The following is a 22,595-nucleotide window of genomic DNA, read 5'->3' on the forward strand; positions in this document are numbered from 1 at the left end:
GCCCTCAAGCCTAACGTGCTGATCCATGATTGGTTGGATCCCTTGTCTCTCGGAAGAACTCTTTGTCGTGGCCGGCTTGACAGGAGACCAGGAATCCCTAAAGTTATGGAACCGCGCTCTACTAGGATAGGAGGTTGCCCAGCCAATAAGGCTGCCGTGCCTCTGACCGTGAGGCTTTCCTTTTTAACTCTCTAGTTTGGAGGGCTTCCGGCCGGAGACCATTAGCAAAGACACCCGGAAGGCGGAAGTCCCAGAGCGGAAGTGGCCGAGAGAAAAGGAGAATGGCGGCCGAGGCCTGGCTTTGGCGCTGGGGCTGTGGCTGGGGTCGGGGTCAGCGGTGCCCAGGGAGGCCTGGGCTTCCTGGCCCCGGCCCAGGCCCCACTACACTTCTCCATTTTCTTCTGTTGCTGGGGCCGGTGGCTGCGGATATAACCGATGGCAACAGTGAACACCTTAAGCGGGAGCACTCGCTCATCAAGCCCTACCAAGGTGAGGCCCGCAGCAGGGATAAGTGAAGGGTGAGGTCGCGGCCCTGCAGTTGGCTGGAGGAGGGCATGCCCTATTTGTTGAGCAGAGCAGCTCTGGAGATTTCTGGCGAGGCCTTTTGGGCACCTGTCGATGTCGGTCTCTGTCCGCAGGGGTCGGTTCCAGTTCCATGCCGCTCTGGGACTTCCAAGGCAGCACCATGCTTACGAGCCAGTACGTGCGTCTGACCCCTGACGAGCGCAGCAAAGAGGGCTCGATTTGGAACCACCAGGTGAGTCCTTGCCAAGAGGCTTGACGTAGCGTTCAGTGATCCAGTAATCTCTGCCTCAGCAGCCGAGCTTAGTTATACACACCCCGATCCGTCCCTCCGAGTTTCGGCCCTGGTCACACAAGTAGTAAGAGAATCCACAATGTGTCGTTACCGTGTGTCAGAAGCCGTGCCTGACGCTTAATTTCTTCAGAAGCCATGCAAGGTAAGTAATGAGGTCCACATTTTAATGACTTAAGAAGCAAGTAGCTAAGGTTCTTAGCTTTTAAGTTGAGCGTTCCTAAAGTCCCATAACAAGAAGTGAGAGGAGTTGTCAGCCTAAATTGAACTCACTTGATCGCGGGAAGGATGAAACTGTATCGTTATTAAGTGTTTTGCTGTGTGTTGGGTACTGACTTTGCCACACTTAGTCAGATTAAATTCTCAAACGAGGTATGTTTGCGTTGTGCGGAGGCAGACTAGCTAGTGAGTGGCGTAAATAGTGTTTCAGCTGATCTTTCTGATCCCCTCCCTCAACAGTTCATTTGATACACGTGATGCCTTTTAGTTGGCCGTGGGAGAACCCCTTTGACATGCTTCACAGACCCGATTCGCGGTCTCAGTGCTTGGTTGAGGGTCTTGTCTTCAGTATCTCCGCTGGTCTGGTGGTGACCTTTGCCTTGGGGTCAGAAGCCTGAGATGCCATTGTCTTGTCATGTGGGAGCAGTGCCGTGCAATGCCTACACTGAGAAAGAGTAGGTTGGGAAAGGGAGGAGGGAATAATTAGGGAATAGGTCATGGCTTGAAAAGAAACCTGCCTCGCCTAGCCTGATCTAACCCTTCCTCCACCCACACTGTTGGCCGGGGGCCTACTTTTCTCCGTCACTGTGCTATCTTAGCCCTTCTGGCTGATTTTGTCAATTAGTTCCGGAAGACCACACTGTCCTTGTGTCGCCTCATTTGCGTGTCCCCTCAGCACCTCCTCTCTTTCTGCCCTGTGCCCCCACACTGCTGCTGGGGCATCTGTGGATTCTTTCTTTATTCAGCTTGACTCTGCTCCGCACAGCCTGAGGGCTTCGTGAATGGGAAACTACATTATGTCCGCACAGTCTGTCTCTTGGTGGCTGGTGTCTCCAGTCCTTCTGTCAGTTGGTTCCGGCCTGTCTGTAGCTGCCTTCTTCCCGTAGGACCTTTGCGCTTGTCCCAGACTCCTGGTTGTTCATGACCGCTCCTCGGTTACTTCTCATCTCTTTAAGTCCGGGTTCAAATGCCACACACTCCGAGTCCTTGAGTAATCATCTCAAACCACCCCACACCCTCCAATCACAGGGATCACATCATTCTGTCTTAGGCTTTTCAAATACTTCTTTTGTTCTTTCTTTTTTATTTTATTTTATTTTTTTATTTTTTATTTTAATATTTATTTATTTATTATGTATACTATATTCTTTCTACGTGGATGCCTGTAGTCCAGAAGAAGGCACCAGACCTCATTACAGATGGTTGTGAGCCACCATGTGGTTGCTGGGAATTGAACTCAGGACCTTTGGAATAACAGGCAATGCTCTTAACCGCTGAGCCATCTCTCCAGCCCTTTATTTTATTTTTGTAGTGCTGTAGGTTGAACCCCGGTCTTATGCATGCATGTATAGTTTGGATACTGCAGTTTTAGGTGGTAATGTAGCTTGTGTTTTTCCTAGAAATGAGTTTGATTATAGCATTACATTTTGTTCTGTAAAAGGCAAGGTGAAAATATTGATAGAATTGTTAGGAATTAGGTTTATCCACAAGGAGCAGATGCAACCCAGGTAATGATCTAAACTGGGTTTGTAAGTATCTGATGGTTAGCACAGTCGGTGGCTTAGTGATGTCAGAGGACCAAGAGCATTCTCTGCCTGCTTTGGTTGCAGCCTTCCCTTGTTGAGCTCCTGGACTTTGCTGCTGGACCCTGCTGACAGGTTTTAAATGTTTAGGGCACATTTGTACTTCTGGAAACACACCACTTGGAAGTCTCAGGAGTTCCTATGTGATGTTTCCTCTCAGAGCTGCAGTTTTGTTTTGGTTTAAATCCCCTTCACTTGTATCCATCTGGATAAGCAAACACGGACCGAGTGCGCCCTGCCCTCTGAGCTGCCATGTGGCTCAGAGGTAAATAGTGCCTAATGTCTGGAGCTCAGGACATGGGAGGCTGAAGAGGCCACTCTGCTTGCATCAGAGTCTTGTGAAAAGGTGGCAGCGGTGGCTGCTTTAAGGCCTTTAAGTTTGCTTATTGTTAAAGTGCCAGTCCAAGATTCTGTATCCCCTTCCTCTTTTTAAAATTTGATACTGAGGCTGGGGAGGTAGCTGAATGGGTATAGTGTTCCGCAGTACAGACCTGAGGACCCAAGTTCAGTCCCTAGCATCATGTCAGAAGCCTGGTGCCTGGCTGGCTGTAATTTGGCTCTATGGCGGCAGAGAAAAGAGGATTCTAGAACTTGCTAGCCAGCCAGTTTAATCAAATCTGTGAGCTCCAGGTTTAGAGAGAGACTTTCTTTAAGAACAGGGTGGAGGGGCTGGAGTGATTGCTTAGCAGTTACGAGCATTTGCTGCTGTGTGCCTGACAGTATGTATCCACATTGAGTGGCCGAAAACTGCCTGAATCTATAGCTCCAGGGTGTTCAGCACCCTCTTCTGTCATTTTTAGGCATCTTCACATGCACAGTGATTAAAAAAAATGTTGCTGGGTGGTTGTGGCACACACCTTTAATCCCAGCACTAGGGAGGCAGAGGCAGGTGAATCTCTGTGAGTTTGAGGCCTGCCTGGTCCACACAGTGAGTTCTAGGACAGTTAGGACTGTTACACAGAGACTCCATTTCTCAAAAATCCCCCCCTCAAAAGAGAATGTTGACAGATACGGTGATTTGCACCTTTAATCCCAGCACCTGGGAGACAGAGGCTGGTAGATGGTTGTCTGAGTTCTAGACCAACCTAGTCTACTTAGGAAGCTCCTGTCTAGACACAATTACATGGGAATATGCTCTCTCAAAAACACAAACAGCCCTCCCCCCAAAAAGTGTCTTGGGCTTAAATATCTGCAAAGAGACAATGGGACAGTTAAGTATCTGTCTTGGCCCTGATTCAACTCCCAGCACTGCAGAAAGACTTACAAAGAATGCAGTTTCCAACATCATGCCAGATAGTGCTGTTTTTATAACAGGACTGTTTAGATGGCACTAGTCTTTTAATGTCAGAAATCAGGAGACTGAGACAAGAACATTTCTGAGAGTTTGAGACCAGCTTGGGCTACAGTGTGAGACCAAACCAAGCAAACAAACAAATATGAATAAACTCAAACTGAACATCAGGTTTGTTTTTGAGATGGTCTCATCTAGCTCAAATTTGACCTCAAATTTGCTATGCAGTCAATGGTGATCTTGAGTTCCTGATCTTCCTGCTCAATTCCCCAAGTGGTTAGATTACAGGCTTTACCACCATGCGCCAGAGCACATCAGGGCGTGTGTTGATGCAGCTGTGTGCATGTGGCAGCCAGAGGTCACCCTCAGCTCTTTCTCAGCAGCCTGCAGCTTGCTGTCTGTCTCCTTCCCAGCATTGGAGTGTAAGTGCATGCTTCCAGGTCAGGCTGGGCAGGGCTGCTCTGTGCAGCCTGGCTGTCCTGGAACTCCCTCAACCATCCATCTGCCTCCACCTCCCAAGTGCTGGGATTAAAGGCATGTGCCACCATGTCCTGCCTACCACCTTGTTTTTTTGAGACAGGGTCTCTAACTGAACCTAGAACTTGCCATCTCAGCCAGATTAACTGGCCAGCAAGACCCCAGAACTGCCCTATTACATTCTCCACAGCTCTGGATGCCCCTCTGTCTGGGTTTTATATGGGTGCTGGGGACCCAGACTTAGGTCTGGGTGCTGTTGCAACAGGCACTTTATGCACCGAGCCACCTCTTACCTCAGCATCACAGGAGTCTAAAACAACTCTTATAAAATAGAAATTCAGCCAGGCGGTGGTGGCGCATGCCTTGCAGAGGAAGGCGGATCTCTGGGAGTTTGAGGCCAGCCTGGTCTACAAGAGCTAGTTCCGGGACAGGCACCAAGGCTACAGAGAAACCCTGCCTCGAAAAACCAAAAAAAAAATAATAATAATAAAATAGAAATTCATATGTGCAAATTCTGAGAAAGTGTTTACTTAGCAGACCAGATTGAATTGTAGTGTAGCAGGGCACCCACCGAACGCGCCATAGTTTTGTTTGGTGAGATGGAGTCTTGCTCTTTCCTTTTCCCTTGGTTGGCCTGAACTCTGGTCTCAAGTGATTCTCTTGTCTCAGCCTTCCGAGTAGCTGGGAGTACAGGCATATCTCACTGTACTGATTTTTAAGATGATCGATTACATCTGCTTCCTGTTTTGTTCAGGCAGAGCTGTAGAAACTGTGAACTGTAAAATTATTTCTTTCTGTGAGGTTATTTTGGTTTCATTGTTCTGGTGTGGTAACAAGGCATTAGGGCTTCTGGGGACTTGGGGATGAGAGCTGTGCCGTACAAAGCAGCTTCTAAGTCAATTTCAAACCACACGGCTCCTGTTTTAAGTCACCTGGAGGCTTTCTGTCTCGTTAATCTTCAGTCTTTGATCTGGGGTATGTGACGGTGTTGGGAGGCCTGTGGTCCCATGGGACTGTTACCGGGCCCTTCACTTCCGTCTCTAGCCTCTCCTGCCACTGACCTTGCACTTGGACTTTCTCCCTCCCATTTGCTTGTCCTTTTGTCCCAAGGCTGGCCTTGTGTGTTGTCTTCATCAGTGTTCTATTGCTGTGACAAGACACCAAGATCAAGGGAACTCTTAAAAAAGAAAGCCTTGGTTGCGGCTTGCTTATAGTCTCAGAGGTGTCGTCCATTATCATCACAGCTCAGAGCATGATGGCAGACATGGTGCTGGAGAGTAACTGGGGGTTCACCTCTGGTTCCCCGGGGAGCAGGAAGCGAGTGACACGGGACTGACTGTCCTCATTGACACACTCCCTCCAACAAGGCCACATCTCTTAATCCCTCAAGTACTGCCACCACTACCTTGGTGACCCGATATTTAAATATGAGCCTGTGCAGGCCATTCCTCTTCAAACCACCACAAGTGGCAAAGAAACCAATTGAGAGAGATTCTTGGCTGCATCTTCTACATGAGAAGATCATTTTTTTTTTCAAATACATATGTGCTATTTTGGTAGTTTAAGAAATTTAAATTATTGATATCTAGTTTTAATTGTGCCATGGTCAAGGATTTCTTTCCTTGTTTTCTTTTTTTTTTTTTTTTCGGTTTTTCAAGATAAGGTTTCTTTGTAGCTTTGGAGTCTATCCTGAAACTTGTTCTTGAACTCACAGAGATCCGCCTGCCTCTGCTTCCCAAGTGCTGGAATTAAAGGCATGTGCCACCGCTGCGCCCAGCTAAGGATTTCTATTAATTCTAATATTGTTCTTTGATACCCAAAAGATTTTAATTTGAGGGCTGGAGAGATGGCTCAGCAGTTAAGAGCATTGCCTGCTCTTCCAAAGGTCCTGAGTTCAATCCCCGGCAACCACATGGTGGCTCACAACCATCTGTAATGAGGTCTGGTGCCCTCTTCTGGCCTGCAGGCACACATGTAGAAAGAATATTGTATACATAATAAATAAATAAATATAAAAAAAGGATTTTAATTTGATTTCTTTTTCTCTTTTTTGTTTTCTTTGTTTGTTTTCTTCATCTATAGCAAATGTGAAGCCAGTTTACTAACTCTTTCTGCCTCTGTATTTTAAGGATTAGGATTAGGATTACAAGTGTGAGTTGCCATTCCCAGCCAAAAAAAATTTTTTTAAAACTTTATTTATATTTTATGTATATGAATGTGCTGTGTGTACACCTGCACACCAGAAGAGGGCATCAGATCCTATTATATAGAGGGTTGTGAGCCACCATGTGGTTGCTCAGAATTGAACTCAGGACCTCTGGAAGAACAGCCAGTGCTCTTATCCTCTGAGCGATCTCTCTAGTCCCCCAGCCAAAATTTTTATTTTGAGATATTGTAGAGTCACATGCAGTTGAAAAAAATAATAAAGCTGTGCCTAGTGGCATATCCTATCCTTGGAATCCTAGCTACTATGGCTGAGGCAGAAGGCTCACAAGTTCATGGCTTTCCTGGGCTACAGAGTGAGTTCAGGGCTGATGAGCTGGCTCAACTGTCAACAGATAAACGTGCCTGCTGCTCAGGCCTCACACCCTGGGTTGGAGGACAGAGGAACTGACTTCCACAAGTTGTCCTCTAACCTGCACATTCATCTTGTGCCATGTCGTTGTCCCGTCCCCAGACAGGGTTTCTGTGTCACAGCCCTAGCTGTCCTGGAACTAGCTCTTGTAGACCAGGCAGGCTGACCTTGAGCTCACCGAGATCTGCTTCTATCTCTGCCTCCTGAGTGCTGGGATTAAAGGTGTTTACCACCACCCCGACTCCTAGCTAGCTCTTACATCTATTAATATATGTATCGCTACGAGGCTGTGACTTACTGGTAATGTTCTGGCATCTTTCTCCTTCATGGCATCTCCTTGACTCTGCCTACTCTACATATCTCTGTTCTGATTTCCCACCTGGCTTTACTCTGCTAAGCCACTGGCCGATACAGCTTTATTCATCAACCAATAAAAGCAACACATACACAGAAGGACATCCTATATCAAGAGACAAGAAAGGCATATTAGCAAGTTTTGCTAAGAGTTTAGGGAAGAAAAGGGCTGTCTACCACACCGGACTCCACCCTAGCGCTGCAGCAGTAAACCCTTGACTGGATGAATTCATCCAGAGCTGAGCTGGGATTTCGTCTCACATTTCTTCCATTTACACACGATAAGATGACTCACATATTAGGGTTAGCCTTCTCTCTTACTGTTTTCCTCCTGTCTGTCTGTCTGCTCTGTCTTCTTCCCTCTGGTCTTGACATCTTGAGTTGAGCATTTCTTACTTATTATCCCTCTTTTATTAGTCTGGAAGTTGTGTGCTTGTTTCTCAGATTTTTTGTTTTTGTTTTTTATTTTTCTAGACAGGGTTTCTCTGTAGCTTTGGAGCCTGTCCTAGAACTCGCTCTGTAGACCAGGCTGGCCTTGAACTCACAGTGATCCACTTGCCTGCCTCCTGAGCACTGGGATTATAGGCATGCACCACCATCACCCGGAATTTCCCAAGATTTTTATTGTTGTTATGTATGTTTATGCTTCTGTGTGCAAATGTGTGCAGGTGCCTATGAAGGCCGAATCCCATCGGGTCCCCTGGAACTAGCATTAGAGGCAGTTGTGAACAGCCTGACCTGGGTGCTGGGAACTAAACTCAGGTCCTCTGGAAGAGCAGCCACTTTAATCACTTAGCCCTCTCTTCAGTCTCTTGTTTTTCAGGGTTTTTTATGATTATCCTGGATGGCAGTGTACAAATGTCTAAGCATCTAGGAAGAAGAAGCAGGAAGTTTGCTAGCTCGGGGCTCTCCTGAGCTACATATCAACACCCTGTTTTAAAAAGGGCTGGCCGGATGGTGGTGGTGCAGACCTTTAATCCCAGCACTTGGGAGGTAGAGGCAGGTAAATCTCTGTGAGTTCAAAGTCAGACTGATCTACATGAGCTAGTTCTAGCTGATCTACAACAGCTAGGGCTGTTACACAGAGAAACCCTGTCTCAAAAAAAAAAAACCCCAAAATAATAATAATAATAAAAGACAAGGCTGGAGGTGCACAAAACCTGGTTTTTATCTGCGACGCTCTAAAACCACCTTCCCAAACACACATTCGTACATAAACATGTACGTGCACGCATGCATGCCACACCCACGTTTCAGCAGAGTCCTAAGGATTGTGTGTACTTTTATTCTTTGACTTTCTTCCTGGGCAGTGCTGAGACCTCAGGAGCCTTTATTCAGTCCTGTGTGGTGAGCCGTGCAGCCCTGAGCAGTCAGGTATTGCTGTTGGTTCTGTCTCCGGATTGACTGTGTTTGCTGTTCTTTCTTCTGGACCTCTGACTCTCATGTGCATCCTGATCATTTTCCTTCTTCACAAGAGCGAAAGACAGTGTTCGAGGGCTGCTAGTAACTAATTCTTTTAATTGTTTTGTTTGTCTGCAGTTGTCTTAATTTCATCTTTTTCTTTCTGGGTGCATTTGCTGAATGTAGGCTCTCCTGCTGGGCACCTTTTTGTTTCATTTCTTGAATGTGGATTGTCTTTTGCTAAGTGTTGGCTCCTTTGAAGGTGTTCTGTTACTGGTTTTTAAACCTCTGGTTATGTTAAAATTACTATCCCTCCCCTGTAGGTGGTGAAATTACCCGGCGCTAGTGAGACAGATCACAAAACACGGAGCAGAACCCACTTTAAGAGTATTAAAGAGAAAGACGTGCACGCAGGCCTAAGGAAGTGGGTACAGGGAGAGTTCTGAGAGGGAGAAAGGAACATGTACACTGCTACCTCTCACAACGGGAGAACTATAGCTGGCTTGGTCAGGGTTGGGTTTCTTAACAGCACGTGAGCGTGTGAGAGGAGGGGTGAAAGTGGGTGCTAGAGCTGGGCGTCTGCCGGCCTGGCACCAGAGAGGAGGAAGGACCCGGAGGGGCTGACAGAGTAGGTAGTTGGTGGGGTGGGGAGCTGAAGAGATTAGAAGTAGCTGTCTGCTGAGGTCGCTCATTAGCAGGGTTCAGAGCAGAAGTGAAGTGTTCCTCCGGCTTAAATGTCATAGCCAGGTACATGTGAGCAGGTGAACAGCTTGTAAGGACAGAGGGCTTAGACTTAGAACTGAGACAGTAAAAGGCTTGGATATTAGAAAACTCCTTCTATCTGCCTGTGCACTGACAGTAGTTAGAAAGCTCCCGCAGAATAGCAGGGTCAGGGGTGCCGTTAGGCAGCCACTTTAGGTTATTATCTAAAGGATACTTAGGCCATGTTTTTGAACAAAGAAGGACAATCATGGGAATCTGCAAGGCATTAAGCTCTGGGGTTTTAGGATCTCTAAAAGACATCCCAAGGGGCAGGTTGGACTGATAGGTTTTGAGGATTTGTTTCCCATCGCTGAAAATGTGAAAATGGTGAAAACAGTGCACACCTCAGGGCTACCAGCTGGGTGTCTCCATACTAGCTCAGGGGTTAATAATAAAGCCAAGCTGGTTTCCTGTCCATCAGCTTGGGAACCAGAGCTAGAGACGGCTCGGAGCTGTCTCAGACAGCAAGGATCACTTACAAGAGGTCCAAAAAGGAAAAAAAAAATTGAACTACACAAGAATCACTTCGAGTGGTCCAGGAAGAGAAAAAAAACAAAAAAAACCCAAAAATCCTGAACAGTTCAAGGGGGGCCATTCTAAGTGGCCTGCTCACTTTTTTTAGCTATGGGAAGCAAATAAAGGCGAATGTGAGCGAAAGCTGATTTGGAGAAGGGAACCTTACATTTGAAGCGATGAAGCAACAGGATGTTGTAAAGTGGTCCACGTCCAGGGTCCCCACGTGTCCTCAGCCGGCCTGCCTACAGAAAGAGTCATGGCATCAATGTTATTTTTTTAATGATAAAGTGGGTGGCGGTTGGTCCCATAAGGGGCTGTGGTGGATCACCTCAAGGCAGAAGGCCTTATGAAGTTCGCCATTGCTATCATAGGACTTTGGAGTTGGACATAGGGAGATTGGGAGTTCAATGCCAACCATAGATAAATAGTGATTTCAAGGGCAGTTTGGGTTTTGTGAGACACTGTATTGTCTCAAAACCATCAAAAACTAGGCTTAAGTGGTTAAGAGTGTGCTTTGCTCTTGCAGAAGGCCTGAGTTTGATTCCCAAGGACATCGGACAGAGCACAACTGCCAATGTGATCTAAAGCCTCTGGCCTCAACAGGCACCTGTACTCACTTGCACATACAAATACCTATGTTCATACAATGATTAATAACGAAGTACACTTTGAAAAAACTAAATGGACCTGGGCAGTGGTTGGTGGTCATGGTGCACACCTTTAATTCCAGCACTTGGGAGGCAGAGGCAGGCGGATCTTGGTGAGTTCAATGCCAGCCTGGTCTATAGAGTAAGTCCCAGGACAGCCAGCGCTACACAGAGAAACCCTGTCTTGAAAAAAGATTAAAACAAAACCAACCAACGAAACAAACAGAAACAACACAAATGGCATCACACTGGGGTGGAAGGGAGAGAGCACAGGAAAACTAGGAATGGCCAGGACCCACTCCCAGGTGTCCTTTTGTGTGGGGTTATATAGTTTGGGGGTGGATTCTAGGCAAGCACTCCGCCACACACAGCCCTCATCAGTCACCCTTGCATTGGGAAGTGTGTTCATTCCTATCCAGAAGATAGCATCTCATTACTGTTGGTCTCCTTTGGCTGTGGGACTGTTGAAGTTTGTGGCAGTCACAAATCTCTGCTGCTTTGCTCCAGTCTCTTGTGTCTTGTTTTGAAAATTATGTGTGCCTTTTCCTCTGGGATCTTACTCTCAATTCTGAACATCCTCCCCCAGCCCCGTTCTTAGTATTTGAGTAACTTTGTATACATTAATTAGCTCTTCACCTGTTGTTAAGTTTGTCCATTATGTCACCAAATGTTGTTCTGAAACTTTGTTTTAGTGAGAGTTGAGAATAGAACCTGCTAAATTCCCATAATTCTCTTAGCCTCGGACATGGTTGCACAGTCTTGGTTCCTATGCTTCCTTGGGTTTCAGTCACATTCTGTCTCTTTGACACCTGGTTACTTGTCATCTTTGCTGACAAGAACATTTGTACAGTTGTTTGTAGAGGGAAACTGAGGACTGGCAGAGTCACTTAGCTCTAATTCTAGGGAGGACAAGAACTTGATGTGGAGCAGAGTCCCTCCTGTGTGGGCTCTTCTAGTGTACTTTCAGACTTCAGTCCCAACTCGGGCAAGGCCTCTGTCTCCCTCCCTCAGCAGGCCTTGGATTGGGATCTTTGTTTGTCCTTCTGTCGTTAAGAGCTAGGTGTCATCTCTTCCAGAATTCATGACTGCGCCCAGAGCAGGGAAACTCCAGAACTGGGGACATGCATGCTGCTGTGTGCAGGTCCTTGGTGGTTCCATGCTCTAGGGCCAAGCTGTCCCCAGCCCATGTGATATAGAAAGCTGATGAACCCGTGCACTGGCCACTTAGCCTGTGTGGGGACATAGTGTATTCTTGTTTTGAATGGAAATTTTCTGGGTCACAAGATAGTATGTTTCAAGTGCATTTGCTTTCTGTTCCCAGACCAGATCCTTTTCCCTTTGAACTATGCAGTAACAGTAACAGGATATTTTATTCTTGACCAAGAATATAAGTGGGAGAAAAACTTGATAATCAGCTTCTCAACCTTGAAGATCAAAAGAGCTAAGTGGGGAGTCAAGTACACACCCCTTTGCACTCCTTTTGTGGTTCCTTTTTGAAGTTGCCATGGCTACTGTCAACTATCGTGGCCCTGGGGTTGTTATGTAGCCTATGTGGACGGGATTGTGAGAATGGTAGAGCTTGCTTGTTCTGGGTCTGGCAGCCATCTCCTTTCAGCCAGCCTGGGTGGACTTACAGCAGCCTTAGCTCAGGCTGAGGTAGAAGTGGAGGAGGTTGCTGTCTTAGAGTTATCATCAATGTGATGAACACCATCGGAAGCTACTTGGGGAGGAAAGGCTTTATTTCACCAGACAGCTTGTAAATTCGTCCCTGAGGGAGGCCAGGGCAGGAACCTACAGGCAAGATCTGATACAGAGGCCATGGAGGGTGCTGCTTACCAGGTTACTATCCATGGCTTGCTCATGCTGCCATGAGCTGGGATCTCCCCCATAAATCATCAATCAAGAAAATAACACAAGCCTGCCACAGGCCAGTCTGCTGGGGACATTGTCTCAGTTGAGTTCTTCCTGAGTCACTCTAGCTTGTGTCAGGTTGACATTAACAGTTACTTAGGGTCAGGCTGAAGGACCCTCCTCCTTGCCAGAACACTGGGTCTCAGCTGCCAGTTCATCTATTTTTCTTCTCCCAGTATCTGTGGTACCCCAAGTCTGAGTACTCTGAGACTGACGATGTTAAATAGCTGCATCAGATTGAGTGGGGTGTGGTAGAACATGTCTGAAATCCCAGCACTTCGGAGGCTGCGGCAGGAGGATTGTTGAGGTTGAGACCAGCAATGGATACTGAACAAGACCCTGTCTCAAACACACATACACTAAAGTAAAAAAAAAAGAGTATGAAAAAAAGAAGGGGGCGGGTTGGGCAAAGTGATGCATACCTTTAATCCCAGCACTCAGAGACCAGGGAATATCTGAGTTCAAAGCCAGCTTGGACTACAGAGAGAGTTCCAGGACATTCAGAGCTACACTGAGACACCTTGTCTCAAAAAACAAAAGGTAGGGGAGCGCCAAAGAGTGAAATGGCTCAACGGTTAAGATCACTGACTGCTCTTCTAGAGAACCCCTGTTCAATTCCCCACATTGGCTCATAGCTGTCTGTAACTCCAGTTTTAGGGAATTCAAAACTCTTGAACACACACAATGGACGGGAAAAAAAAATTAAAAAGAAACACCAGGCCGGGTGGTGGTGGCGCACGCCTTTAATCCCAGCACTGGGGAGGCAGAGGCAGGTGAATCTCTGAGTTCAAGGAGAGCCTGGTATACTAGAGCTAGTTTCAGGACAGCTAGGTCTGTTACACAGGGAAACCCTGTCTTGAAACCACCCCCTCCCCAAGAAAGGAAGGAAAGAAGAAAAAAAAAACCAAAAAGAGGGTCAGCGTGAAACCCCACCACTGGTTGAAAGTCATTCTTTCTTCACCTGCACTGGCTGTTAGTGACTCCTTGGACTCCTTGTTCGCTGCCATTCTGATAGATCGCTGTCTTGTTTCAGTTTATTTCCTAAATGAGCCACTTTGTGACATGGCAGACATAGCTCAGGCTAGCCTAAAATGGAATATTTCCTGAGTGCTGGGTTATAGGCATGATTGCTACCGTGCCCCCGCTTCCGGTGAGTCCTTAGTCACTGTTCACTCTCCTGTGTGTTAAGTGTGCTGATATAGTTCTCCCCAAGGAGCCTCCGGTGGTGAGCAAGGTCCAGGAAGTTTCCCTCCATACAGGTTGCTCTGGCTCTGCACTTGGCGTCCTCTACCCCTGGGAGCACCTGAACAGACCTGCCTCAGCGCTGCTAGCTCAGTCAGTCAGGGCTAGGTTTGCATGAGCTTTCCAGCCAGGAATTGAACTTTGCTTTCAGACTTGGATGTGAGTCTGGCTAGCAATGGTCCACCCATTTTAGAAGCCACGGACTATAGAAAGGGATAGGTTTAATTTATATTAAATGCCTAGAGGCTGTGGGGAATATAAGAACTAGCCAGTTTTAATCAGACTTGGTTGTGAATTAAGACCACTTTTTTATCCACTATGGACAGATAAAAAATGTTGTCTGTGGTGTTGAGACAGGGTTTCTCTCTGTAGCTTTGGAGCCTGTTCTGGAACTAGCTCTGTAGACCAGGCTGACCTCAAACTCACAGATCTGCCTGCCAAGGCTGGGCTCTGTGACTTAAATGGGGCTGATAATCCTCAGAGGTCCCAGGATAGCATTTATGGGGGAGGGTTGGGGTTCTACTCCGAAGAGAGTGCTTAAAGGCCCGATTGGCAGGGCTGAGCCTCGTACGTACCATTGGCTTCCTTACCTCATTTCGGGCCCAGTAGCACTGAGGTACTGTTGTCTAATCCCTGTACCCAGAAGTGAATGCCTAGCTTTGGTGGGGTGGGAAGTAAGTATGCCAGGTTCTCCTTCAGCTTGCTCCAAAGCCTGAGTGACCTTTCTTTTCCCTTTCCAGCCATGTTTCCTCAAGGACTGGGAAATGCATGTTCACTTCAAAGTCCATGGCACAGGGAAGAAGAATCTCCATGGAGATGGCATCGCCTTGTGGTACACCCGGGACCGCCTTGTACCAGGTGGGTAGGTGCACACTTGGGTGAACCCTGCTGGGCCCCAAAGAGTGGGGTAGGCATGAGGATAGCTGCTAGCCCACCAGGGCAGTGGGGATGGGCATGGCAAGTAGCTGGCCTGTGGCCACTCTGCATGTTCTGTTGGAGGCTGTGCTTGCTCTCGGGGACCTCGAGGAGGGCCAGGTGGTCTTGTAGTGCAGAGCCACCCTAGCCCTTCCGACACGCTTTTGGCCATCCTGCCTACTCACTGTTTTTAGGTTTTTAGAGACTTTCTTTTTTTTTTTTTTTTAAGATTTATTTATTATGTATACAACATTCTTCCTCGATGTATGCCCGCACGCCAGAGGAGGGCACCAGATCTCAGTACAGATGGTTGTGAGCCACCATGTGGTTGCTGGGAACTGAACTCAGGACCTCTGGAAGAGCAGCCAGTGCTCTTAACCTCTGAGCCATCTCTCCAGCCCGAGACTTTCAGTATGTAGCCCAGGCTACCACCTAGCCATGAAAACATTCCTCTGCCTGTCTCTCAAGTAGGGCTACAGGCATACACCACCACACCTAGCCACTCTGCCATATATTTTAAAAATATTTCTATGTGCGTGTGTGTGTGCGTGCATGTCACAACACCTGTGGAGATCAGCTTTGTGAGGCGTGTTCTGTCCTTCCACCTTTGTGTTTTTCTTGGGGTGGAACTCAAGCTTGCTCAGCAGGGCCTTCACCTGCAGAGCCAGTCTCGGTGGGCCCATTTTGGGACACCAAAGCTGCAAAGACTGCAGCCAGCAAACACAAATTGCCTCCTCTGGGGTTCTTACAGAAAATTTGCTGCTTATAGCTTAAGGTTCTTCCTGTAGCTCTACCCATGTGTCTTAGATCAGGTATCCTAACACTTGCCTTGGTGGCTGCCCCTGAGAGTTAAGGCCTCTACTTTTGTTGTTCAGATGGCCCTGGCTGACCTGGTACTCTAGCGAAAGCTGTCTTTGAACCCATGGCAGTCCTCTAGCTTCAGCCTCCCAAGTGCTGCTGGGCTTCAGTCTTCAGTCTTCATTGTACTGAGAGAGGCCTGGGCCCCACCCACTTTGTCCTTGAAGGTTCCTTCCCTCCTGGGCAAGGTACCAGTGGTTGGGCTCTCTTGCTTCTGCACACACTGCCTTTGCACTGTCCAGCATCTTCATACTGACCCTGTTCTGAAAGGATCTCCTCATTCCAGGCCCTGTATTTGGGAGCAGAGACAACTTCCATGGGTTAGCCATCTTCCTGGACACATATCCCAATGATGAAACCACTGAGGTAGGACTCTGCTCGCCTGAGGAACAGAGTGGGTGGGATGCTGTGTGCCCACAGGGCGGCTGGGCATGGAGTGATCACTGTCTTGGTTCCAGCGTGTGTTCCCGTACATCTCGGTGATGGTGAACAATGGCTCTCTGTCATACGATCATAGCAAAGATGGGCGCTGGACTGAGTTGGCAGGCTGCACAGCTGACTTCCGCAACCGGGACCATGACACCTTCCTGGCTGTCCGCTATTCCCGGGGTCGCCTCACGGTGGGTAGACATGATGGGGAGGCCGCTGGGCCTGTGCTGGTTCCACAGAGAAGCTCCAGGAGCTAGCTGGCAGGAGCCTGAGTGTGTGCTTGACCCTCGGCTGTCACAGGTGATGACTGACTTGGAAGACAAGAATGAGTGGAAGAATTGCATCGATATCACGGGAGTGCGCCTGCCCACTGGTTACTACTTTGGAGCCTCTGCTGGCACTGGTGACCTGTCTGGTGAGTGTGTGAGGGGATCCGTCCTCAGCAGTTAATCACTTTCCTTCCTTTGCTTTCCTTAAGTCTTCCTCATTTTACCATCAGTTGTAAATGCTGGTATGCAAGGCTCAGGCCCGGAGCACAGCTGGCCTCTTCATTTATCTCTAGGTGATGGCAGCTTTGGATCTGAGCATCGTAGTGTTATGGACGTCTAGCTCCAGCTCTGTAGAACACAGGGCTGTCTGTGCTCAGCTGCCCATCAGGTGTAATGACGGCACCCTATCTGTCGAGTTGCCTGGGATAAAATAACCTGGTGTCATCCTGGACCTTCTCATGCCACCACTTAACCTTGGCAAATCCCACTCCCCCACTTCTTTCTCCTCGCTGAATTCAAGCCACCATCTCTCAGTGACACGTGGTACCCTCCTTTCATGCAAGGCCCCCTGACAGTCTGTCCCTGGTTCCTGTGCTCCAACTGTAATGGATACCATCCCATTTGATAGGGCAGCCCCCTCCTTTTAGCTCCTTGCTGACGTGGCTTCTCTCTGTGCTGAGGGTGAGCTCCAGCTGTCCTGTCCTTTCTGCATGGGACCTGATCGCCTCGGTGTCTTGCTTACATGTTAACTTCCTCAGTCCTTCAAGATGGTAAGAAATGGCAGAACCCAGGTGGCAACTAGCATCTGATCCAAAGCTGGTTCTCAAGGCTCAACCCTTGGCTTCAAGGGGGCCAGCCTGACCTGGCTGCCAGCTGCGTTTTGTATAGCTTCTTCCTTCTCTGCACTCAGGTCACTCCCACCCCAGCCTTTATTAAACAGCCTTGCTTTAGATGAACCAATTCACCGAGTTCACATGTGGAGTTGGCTGGCTGGGAGCCTCCCCTCTGAAAGTTGGGACATCTTTTGTGTGGTAGTGTTTGGACCACACCCTTCTCAGGTCTCAGGCTAAGCTGCTGACTGCCTGTTGTTTATCTGCGGCCTGCACGTGGGTCTCTGACAGGACCGCCTGCTTCCTATTCTTAGAAGTATCAGACTTCTCAGGCAGCCTTAGAATGATCACGCTAGCCCTTATCTGGTTTCTTTTTTTAGTTCATATCCTCTGCTCAGTATTGTCTCTCACGCTCCGTGGGCATTCTCAGTGCTGGCTGTTGTGATGGCTCAGTATGGACATCACTGCTTCCATTCTGTGAAGAAACTAAGTCTTTAAGTTTAGACCCAGATCACTCTGAACATCTGAGCTCGTGTTTCTCTTTCCATTCTCTCTTCAACTTCCCCAAGCTGAGGCTTGACACCAGGCCTTCACACATGCTCAGGATTGAGCTGCACCCCAGCCCCCCTCTCGACTCATTTCAGTCCCTGAAGTGCTGCCTCTCTGGGAAGAAAACTGCTTTCCCTGGGGACTTGGCCCTTCTCTGGCTGAGGCAGCTTTTCTTTGGGTGGGGCAGTGGCCCCATCTTGAGGTGCTCACTCTCTGCTGTAGACAACCATGACATCATCTCCATCAAGCTGTTCCAGCTCATGGTAGAGCGCACGCCTGAGGAGGAAAGTATCGACTGGACCAAGATTGAACCCGGGGTCAGCTTCCTCAAGTCCCCTAAAGGTATGTGCGTATACAGCCCTGCCCTCCTGGCTTCCAGAACTCTGTGGTCCTGTCCTGCTGTGGCTGTGTTCTGGGCTCTTACCTCTGTGACTAGAGGCAGGGGCTTGGGTCAGATCCACTTCAGTGAGGTCATGAGTAAAATATTGAGTGCTGACTCGCTGTGTGTCTCTGCAGAGGCTGCAGCACCTCGTCAGCACACGTGTGAGCACCTAGCATCCACTTCTTCCTCTGTTAACCAAGGCCATTTGGCTGTCCATGTGCATAGCGTGCCCAGCACTCCTCGCACACCTTGTCCCTCGTGACTTCTCTGAGCCACTTAGGAGCTGACACTTAGGTTTGCTCAGCCAGAAAGAGGCACGATGGTCAGCTTGTCTATAAACCTAGCCTTGGGTCCTCCGTTAGTATAATTCTGCCTCACAGTGAGTGTTCTGGGTAAAGAAGCTTCTTTTCGCCTATCCCCTAAAAGCCATAGACTGCCAGCCATGGGTCTACTGAAAATTAGACCTAAAGAGGCTCGTTTCTGCCCAGGCCCATGTTCTTCTGTTTTATGTGATATGAATCTCATTTTAAAAATAAGATTCTAGGGCTGGAGAGATGGCTCAGTGGTTAAGAGCACCACCTGCTCTTCCAAAGGTCCTGAGTTCAATTCCCAGCCACATGGTGGCTTACAACCATCTGTAATGAGATCTGGTGCCCTCTTCTGGCCTGCAGGCAGAGTACTGAGAATACTGTATACATAATAAAGAAATAAATCTTTTTAAAAAAAGATATATATTAAAAAAAAAATAAGATTCTACCTTGTGAAGCCCAGGCTGGCCTTGAATGGAGCTTATGTGGTTGAGGGTGATGGTGACGTTAGTCTGAGTCTCCTGCTCTGCCCTGGCTATAGGAATTACAGAGTAACCACTGGGCCTGGAGTTTGACATCTCACGTACCTGCATGTGAGTGTGGGTGCCCGCAAGGCTGGAGTCAGGTCCCCTGGAGCTGGAGTTACAGGAAGCTGTGATCCACTCAGCATGGGTTCTGGGAATTAAACTCTGGTCCTGTGGAAGAGCAGAACATTCATAAGTACTCTCAACTCCGGAGCCATCCTTGGCCCATCTTAATTCTGATTGGTCTTAGTGTTTTAGAGCTCAGTCAGTCCTGCCACACAGAACCGTTTGATCTGTTCTGGTTGTTGCTCCCAGAGATGCCATCTGCTTTGCCACCCAGGAGGCAAGCAAGATAGGGACATTCACCTGATGGATGACTTCTCCAAAGCTTTCACTCCGTGCCTAGCTCTGCTCTGTCCTTTAGTGGAGTGACTGGGCAGTGGTAGCCACAAGGATAAACGGCTTGCGGGGGAGTCCTGTGGCCTTCCAAGCTCTACCTCCTCAGAGTTCTGCTGAGTAGATTTCATCAGAACTCTGCCCCCTTGCCAGTGTAAATACAGGACACAGGTCTTGGGTTGGTCTGCTAGGTGTGAGGGGGTGAGCTGGCTCCCTAAGGCTGTGCGGCTCTGCTGGAAGCTCCTCAGTCCAGTTTCATGGGACCAGTTATGGGCAGCCCCTTCGTGCATCGTACATTAACCTCCCTCTTTCTTTTCCCACAGACAATGTGGACGACCCCACTGGAAATTTCCGAAGTGGTCCCCTGACAGGGTGGAGAGTGTTCCTGCTGTTGCTGTGTGCTCTCCTGGGCATCATTGTGTGTGCTGTGGTGGGCGCCGTAGTCTTTCAGAAGCGCCAGGAACGGAACAAACGTTTCTACTGAGCGGCCAGTCTGACTGGAAGGACCTGACTTGGGCCAGGGCTCTTATGAACTTTTTTTTCTACTGGGATTGTAAAAACAACTAAGCAACCAACCTTATTTCTTAACTGTTTCAAAGAAATAAAGTATTTTCATACATTTTGCTTCTGGCCCAGCTGAAGACAGCTGGCAGGGCTCAGGGCTCCGCATCCCTACAGCTGGAGGGTCTTGTCCCATCCCAAGGCATGCTCTTGGGTGCGGGGAGTCTGTACGGGGGCCCAGCGAGGCCCTGCGGCTGACTGTGAAACACAAGAGGTTCCATGTAGTCATGGTTGGCTCCTTAGGGTTCCAGGTGTGGTTTGTTCTGAGGCCTGTGGTAGCGAATGGGCTTTGGGATTCTGGGCCTTCTTGCATCCCTATAGCTTTTTACAAAGGCAAACCTCAGCCAAGGCTGGGGGACAGTTGGATAGGGCCCAGGGTGTGACCATTTCCTAATAAAGTAGCCAATCTCAGCCTCATGCCTGTCCTAAGGGCTTTGTCATTTCTGGTCATTTTCCAGTCCATTCTCTGGCCTGCAGCAGCCCTAGAGAGAAGGGATGGTGGTTGTCACATTGCCCAGTTGGGTAAACGTGACTCAGGTCAAGCAAAATGCAGGCGTACACAGGGTGTGACCTCAGCCCAGGGCTATAGGCTGCACTGGGGTGGAGAGGGACAGCCATAGAAACCTTGAGGTGACTCGGATGATCTGGAAGGAGCCAGTGAGCCTGGAATGGAAGACGGGATGGCAGTGGCAGTGGTGTTCCCTTCACCTACCTGTGGGGCTGAGGGGAAGCAGGCATTAGCAGCACCCACTCCAGTCTTCTCCACTCAGGTTGTGACCTGTGGCCGTCTAAATCTCCCACCAGGAAGAATTGTGTCGTCTCCAGTCATGCTCTGGTCCTCATCGCCTTCCCACACAGCCAGGTAACGTTTGGTCTGTCACCCGCAATCAGAAGCTGCCGTTCCACTGCGGTGATGACCGAAGCCCAGCATTGTCCCTGCCACTTAGAGCTGTTCACTGAACTACTGGGAGCCATCTGTCCTTGTCAGGAACTGCCGTGGTTAGGTGTCCTGGGGTACCTCACTGCGACTGCCAGTGTCCAGCTGTGTGTGTGTCTCCTCTACAGGTGTACGAGCCTGGCAGGAACCACCATCCTTCCAACCATGCATTAGCTGTTTACTCTGACGCTTAGCATGTGGGGCCTGGAAAAGCAGTGTTATTGTGTCTCCAATGTCAGGACCTCAGAGGCCTGGATTCTGACCCAAGTTCATGGTTCTAACTGGCACTCCCTGAGATTCTGAGTTACTTAGGCATGCTAGAATCAAAAAGATTTACCTCTGCATTTTAGAGCCACCTGCAGAGTTGGGGAAATGACTCGGTCAATAAAACACTTGCTTTGCAAGCATGAGTTTGAACCCCAACACCCACAGAAAATTTCTTGGTGTGGCAATACAGTCCTGTCATCACAAAACTGAAGGCTGTTGATCTCTGGGATTCCCTGGACAATTTGTGACTTCCATGCCAAGGGAGGCACATGGCATCCCTGAAGATCACCCCAAAGTTGTCCTCTGATCTCTGCATAACTGGCTAGGGAATCTTGTGGGGTATGGATCTCAGACTTGGTACCAGCCTTAAAGTGATCTTGTAGGTCTGTTTTACCTGCCAGTGGGTCTCCATCTACCCCTGCATCGTACCGGCCCTTCCAGGTGGGGTCTCCATGCATTTCTGCATCATACTGGTTCTTAAAGTGGGCTCTCCATCCATCCTTGCATTGTATTGGTCCTTCCGGGTGGGCTCTCCACCTGCATATTTATGAAAATGGTTTCTAAGTTCATACCCAGAGCTGTATTTTCACACAGTTAGTATTTTGGCATATGTTCCTAAAAATTGAGTTACTTCATCATTTGACATTTAAGCATAAATATATATATATACCCTTGGAATTATTGTGTAATGTGGGAAATAACCTGCTAACACATGTGGCCCCACTGTCCCCTCCCCCCCAGAGATGGTTGTTAAATTTTGTTGTGTTGTATTTTAAAACGTAAGTAGTATTTGAATGCATTCCTTAGCTCTTCAAGCTCTGTACTGCTGAAGTGCCTCTGGCCTTGATACCCAGGCTGCTTCCTGGCTGTCCCGCTGGTGGGTGTGGCCATATCTCTTGCCCTGCCCAGGACGGTTGGGTGGCTTCCAGGCCTTGCTCTTAGATGCAGTGCTGCTTCAGATGTTCTTGGACCGTGTTTGCACACATCACGAGAAGTGTGGGCCTGTAGCTTGTATACATTTCCAGTTTTGCTAGCCGGGGCCACATTGCTTTCCAAAGCGGATGGTGTTTTTTTTCCTTCTTCCCACTCCTTAGCACCTGGCAGCCGAGTTCAGCTCAACTGTGAGAGTTTTGCTGTGTGCTTTTCTGCATCAGGCCGAGGGTCACCGTGTGCTTCCTCCAATGCTTTCTTTACTTCTGACCCTCTTGCTGATGTTCAGGGATCCTTGTCTTCAGTGTCCTGGCTAGATGCTTTGCAGAGGCTCCTTCCCACTCGCAAGGCTTTCTCCTTTGTTAATGATGTCATTTGATCACAGTCTGTCTGCAGTTACATGGCATTTATTAATCTTTTCCAGAGATGATTTTCCTAAAGGTTTTTAACTTCTGCCTTTAAAAATGTGCACTTTGTTGACGCGGGACTTGCGCAGTCCTGACGTCATCGTCCCTGCTCTCTCCACCCAGTTGTGGCAGAGCCTTTCTGACTCACTCATCCTCCAGCACCCATGGCTGGCGCCCAGACACCCACTGTTCCTTTCTCTGTTCATCAGTTGGGATATTTCTCTTCCCAGCTTCCTTCCAG

At 48.5% G+C, this 22,595-nt stretch overlaps 1 protein-coding gene across 1 annotated transcript; it reads left to right on the forward strand.

Annotated features, from left to right (window-relative positions):
* On the forward strand, positions 1 to 20,230 carry Lman2 (lectin, mannose binding 2). The gene is made up of 8 exons (XM_075969529.1): positions 1 to 489; positions 639 to 757; positions 14,533 to 14,650; positions 15,852 to 15,931; positions 16,024 to 16,185; positions 16,295 to 16,409; positions 17,865 to 17,984; positions 19,576 to 20,230. The coding sequence occupies exons 1-8, from the start codon at positions 282 to 284 to the stop codon at positions 19,734 to 19,736; spliced, it is 1,083 nt and encodes a 360-aa protein (XP_075825644.1). The 5' UTR covers positions 1 to 281; the 3' UTR covers positions 19,737 to 20,230.
* Positions 20,231 to 22,595: the final 2,365 nt, after the last annotated feature.

The sequence above is a fragment of the Microtus pennsylvanicus genome, chromosome 4 (assembly GCF_037038515.1).
Source record: "Microtus pennsylvanicus isolate mMicPen1 chromosome 4, mMicPen1.hap1, whole genome shotgun sequence".
Lineage (NCBI taxonomy): Eukaryota > Metazoa > Chordata > Mammalia > Rodentia > Cricetidae > Microtus > Microtus pennsylvanicus.

Excerpts from the sequence above, each read along its gene's own strand:
- Lman2 (XM_075969529.1), top strand. The coding sequence starts at position 282 with ATGGCGGCCGAGGCCTGGCTTTGGCGCTGGGGCTGTGGCTGGGGTCGG. Across the intron at positions 490-638 it reads GCTCATCAAGCCCTACCAAG|GGGTCGGTTCCAGTTCCATG; the intron begins GTGAGGCCCGCA and ends CTCTGTCCGCAG. Across the intron at positions 16,410-17,864 it reads TGGCACTGGTGACCTGTCTG|ACAACCATGACATCATCTCC; the intron begins GTGAGTGTGTGA and ends TCTCTGCTGTAG.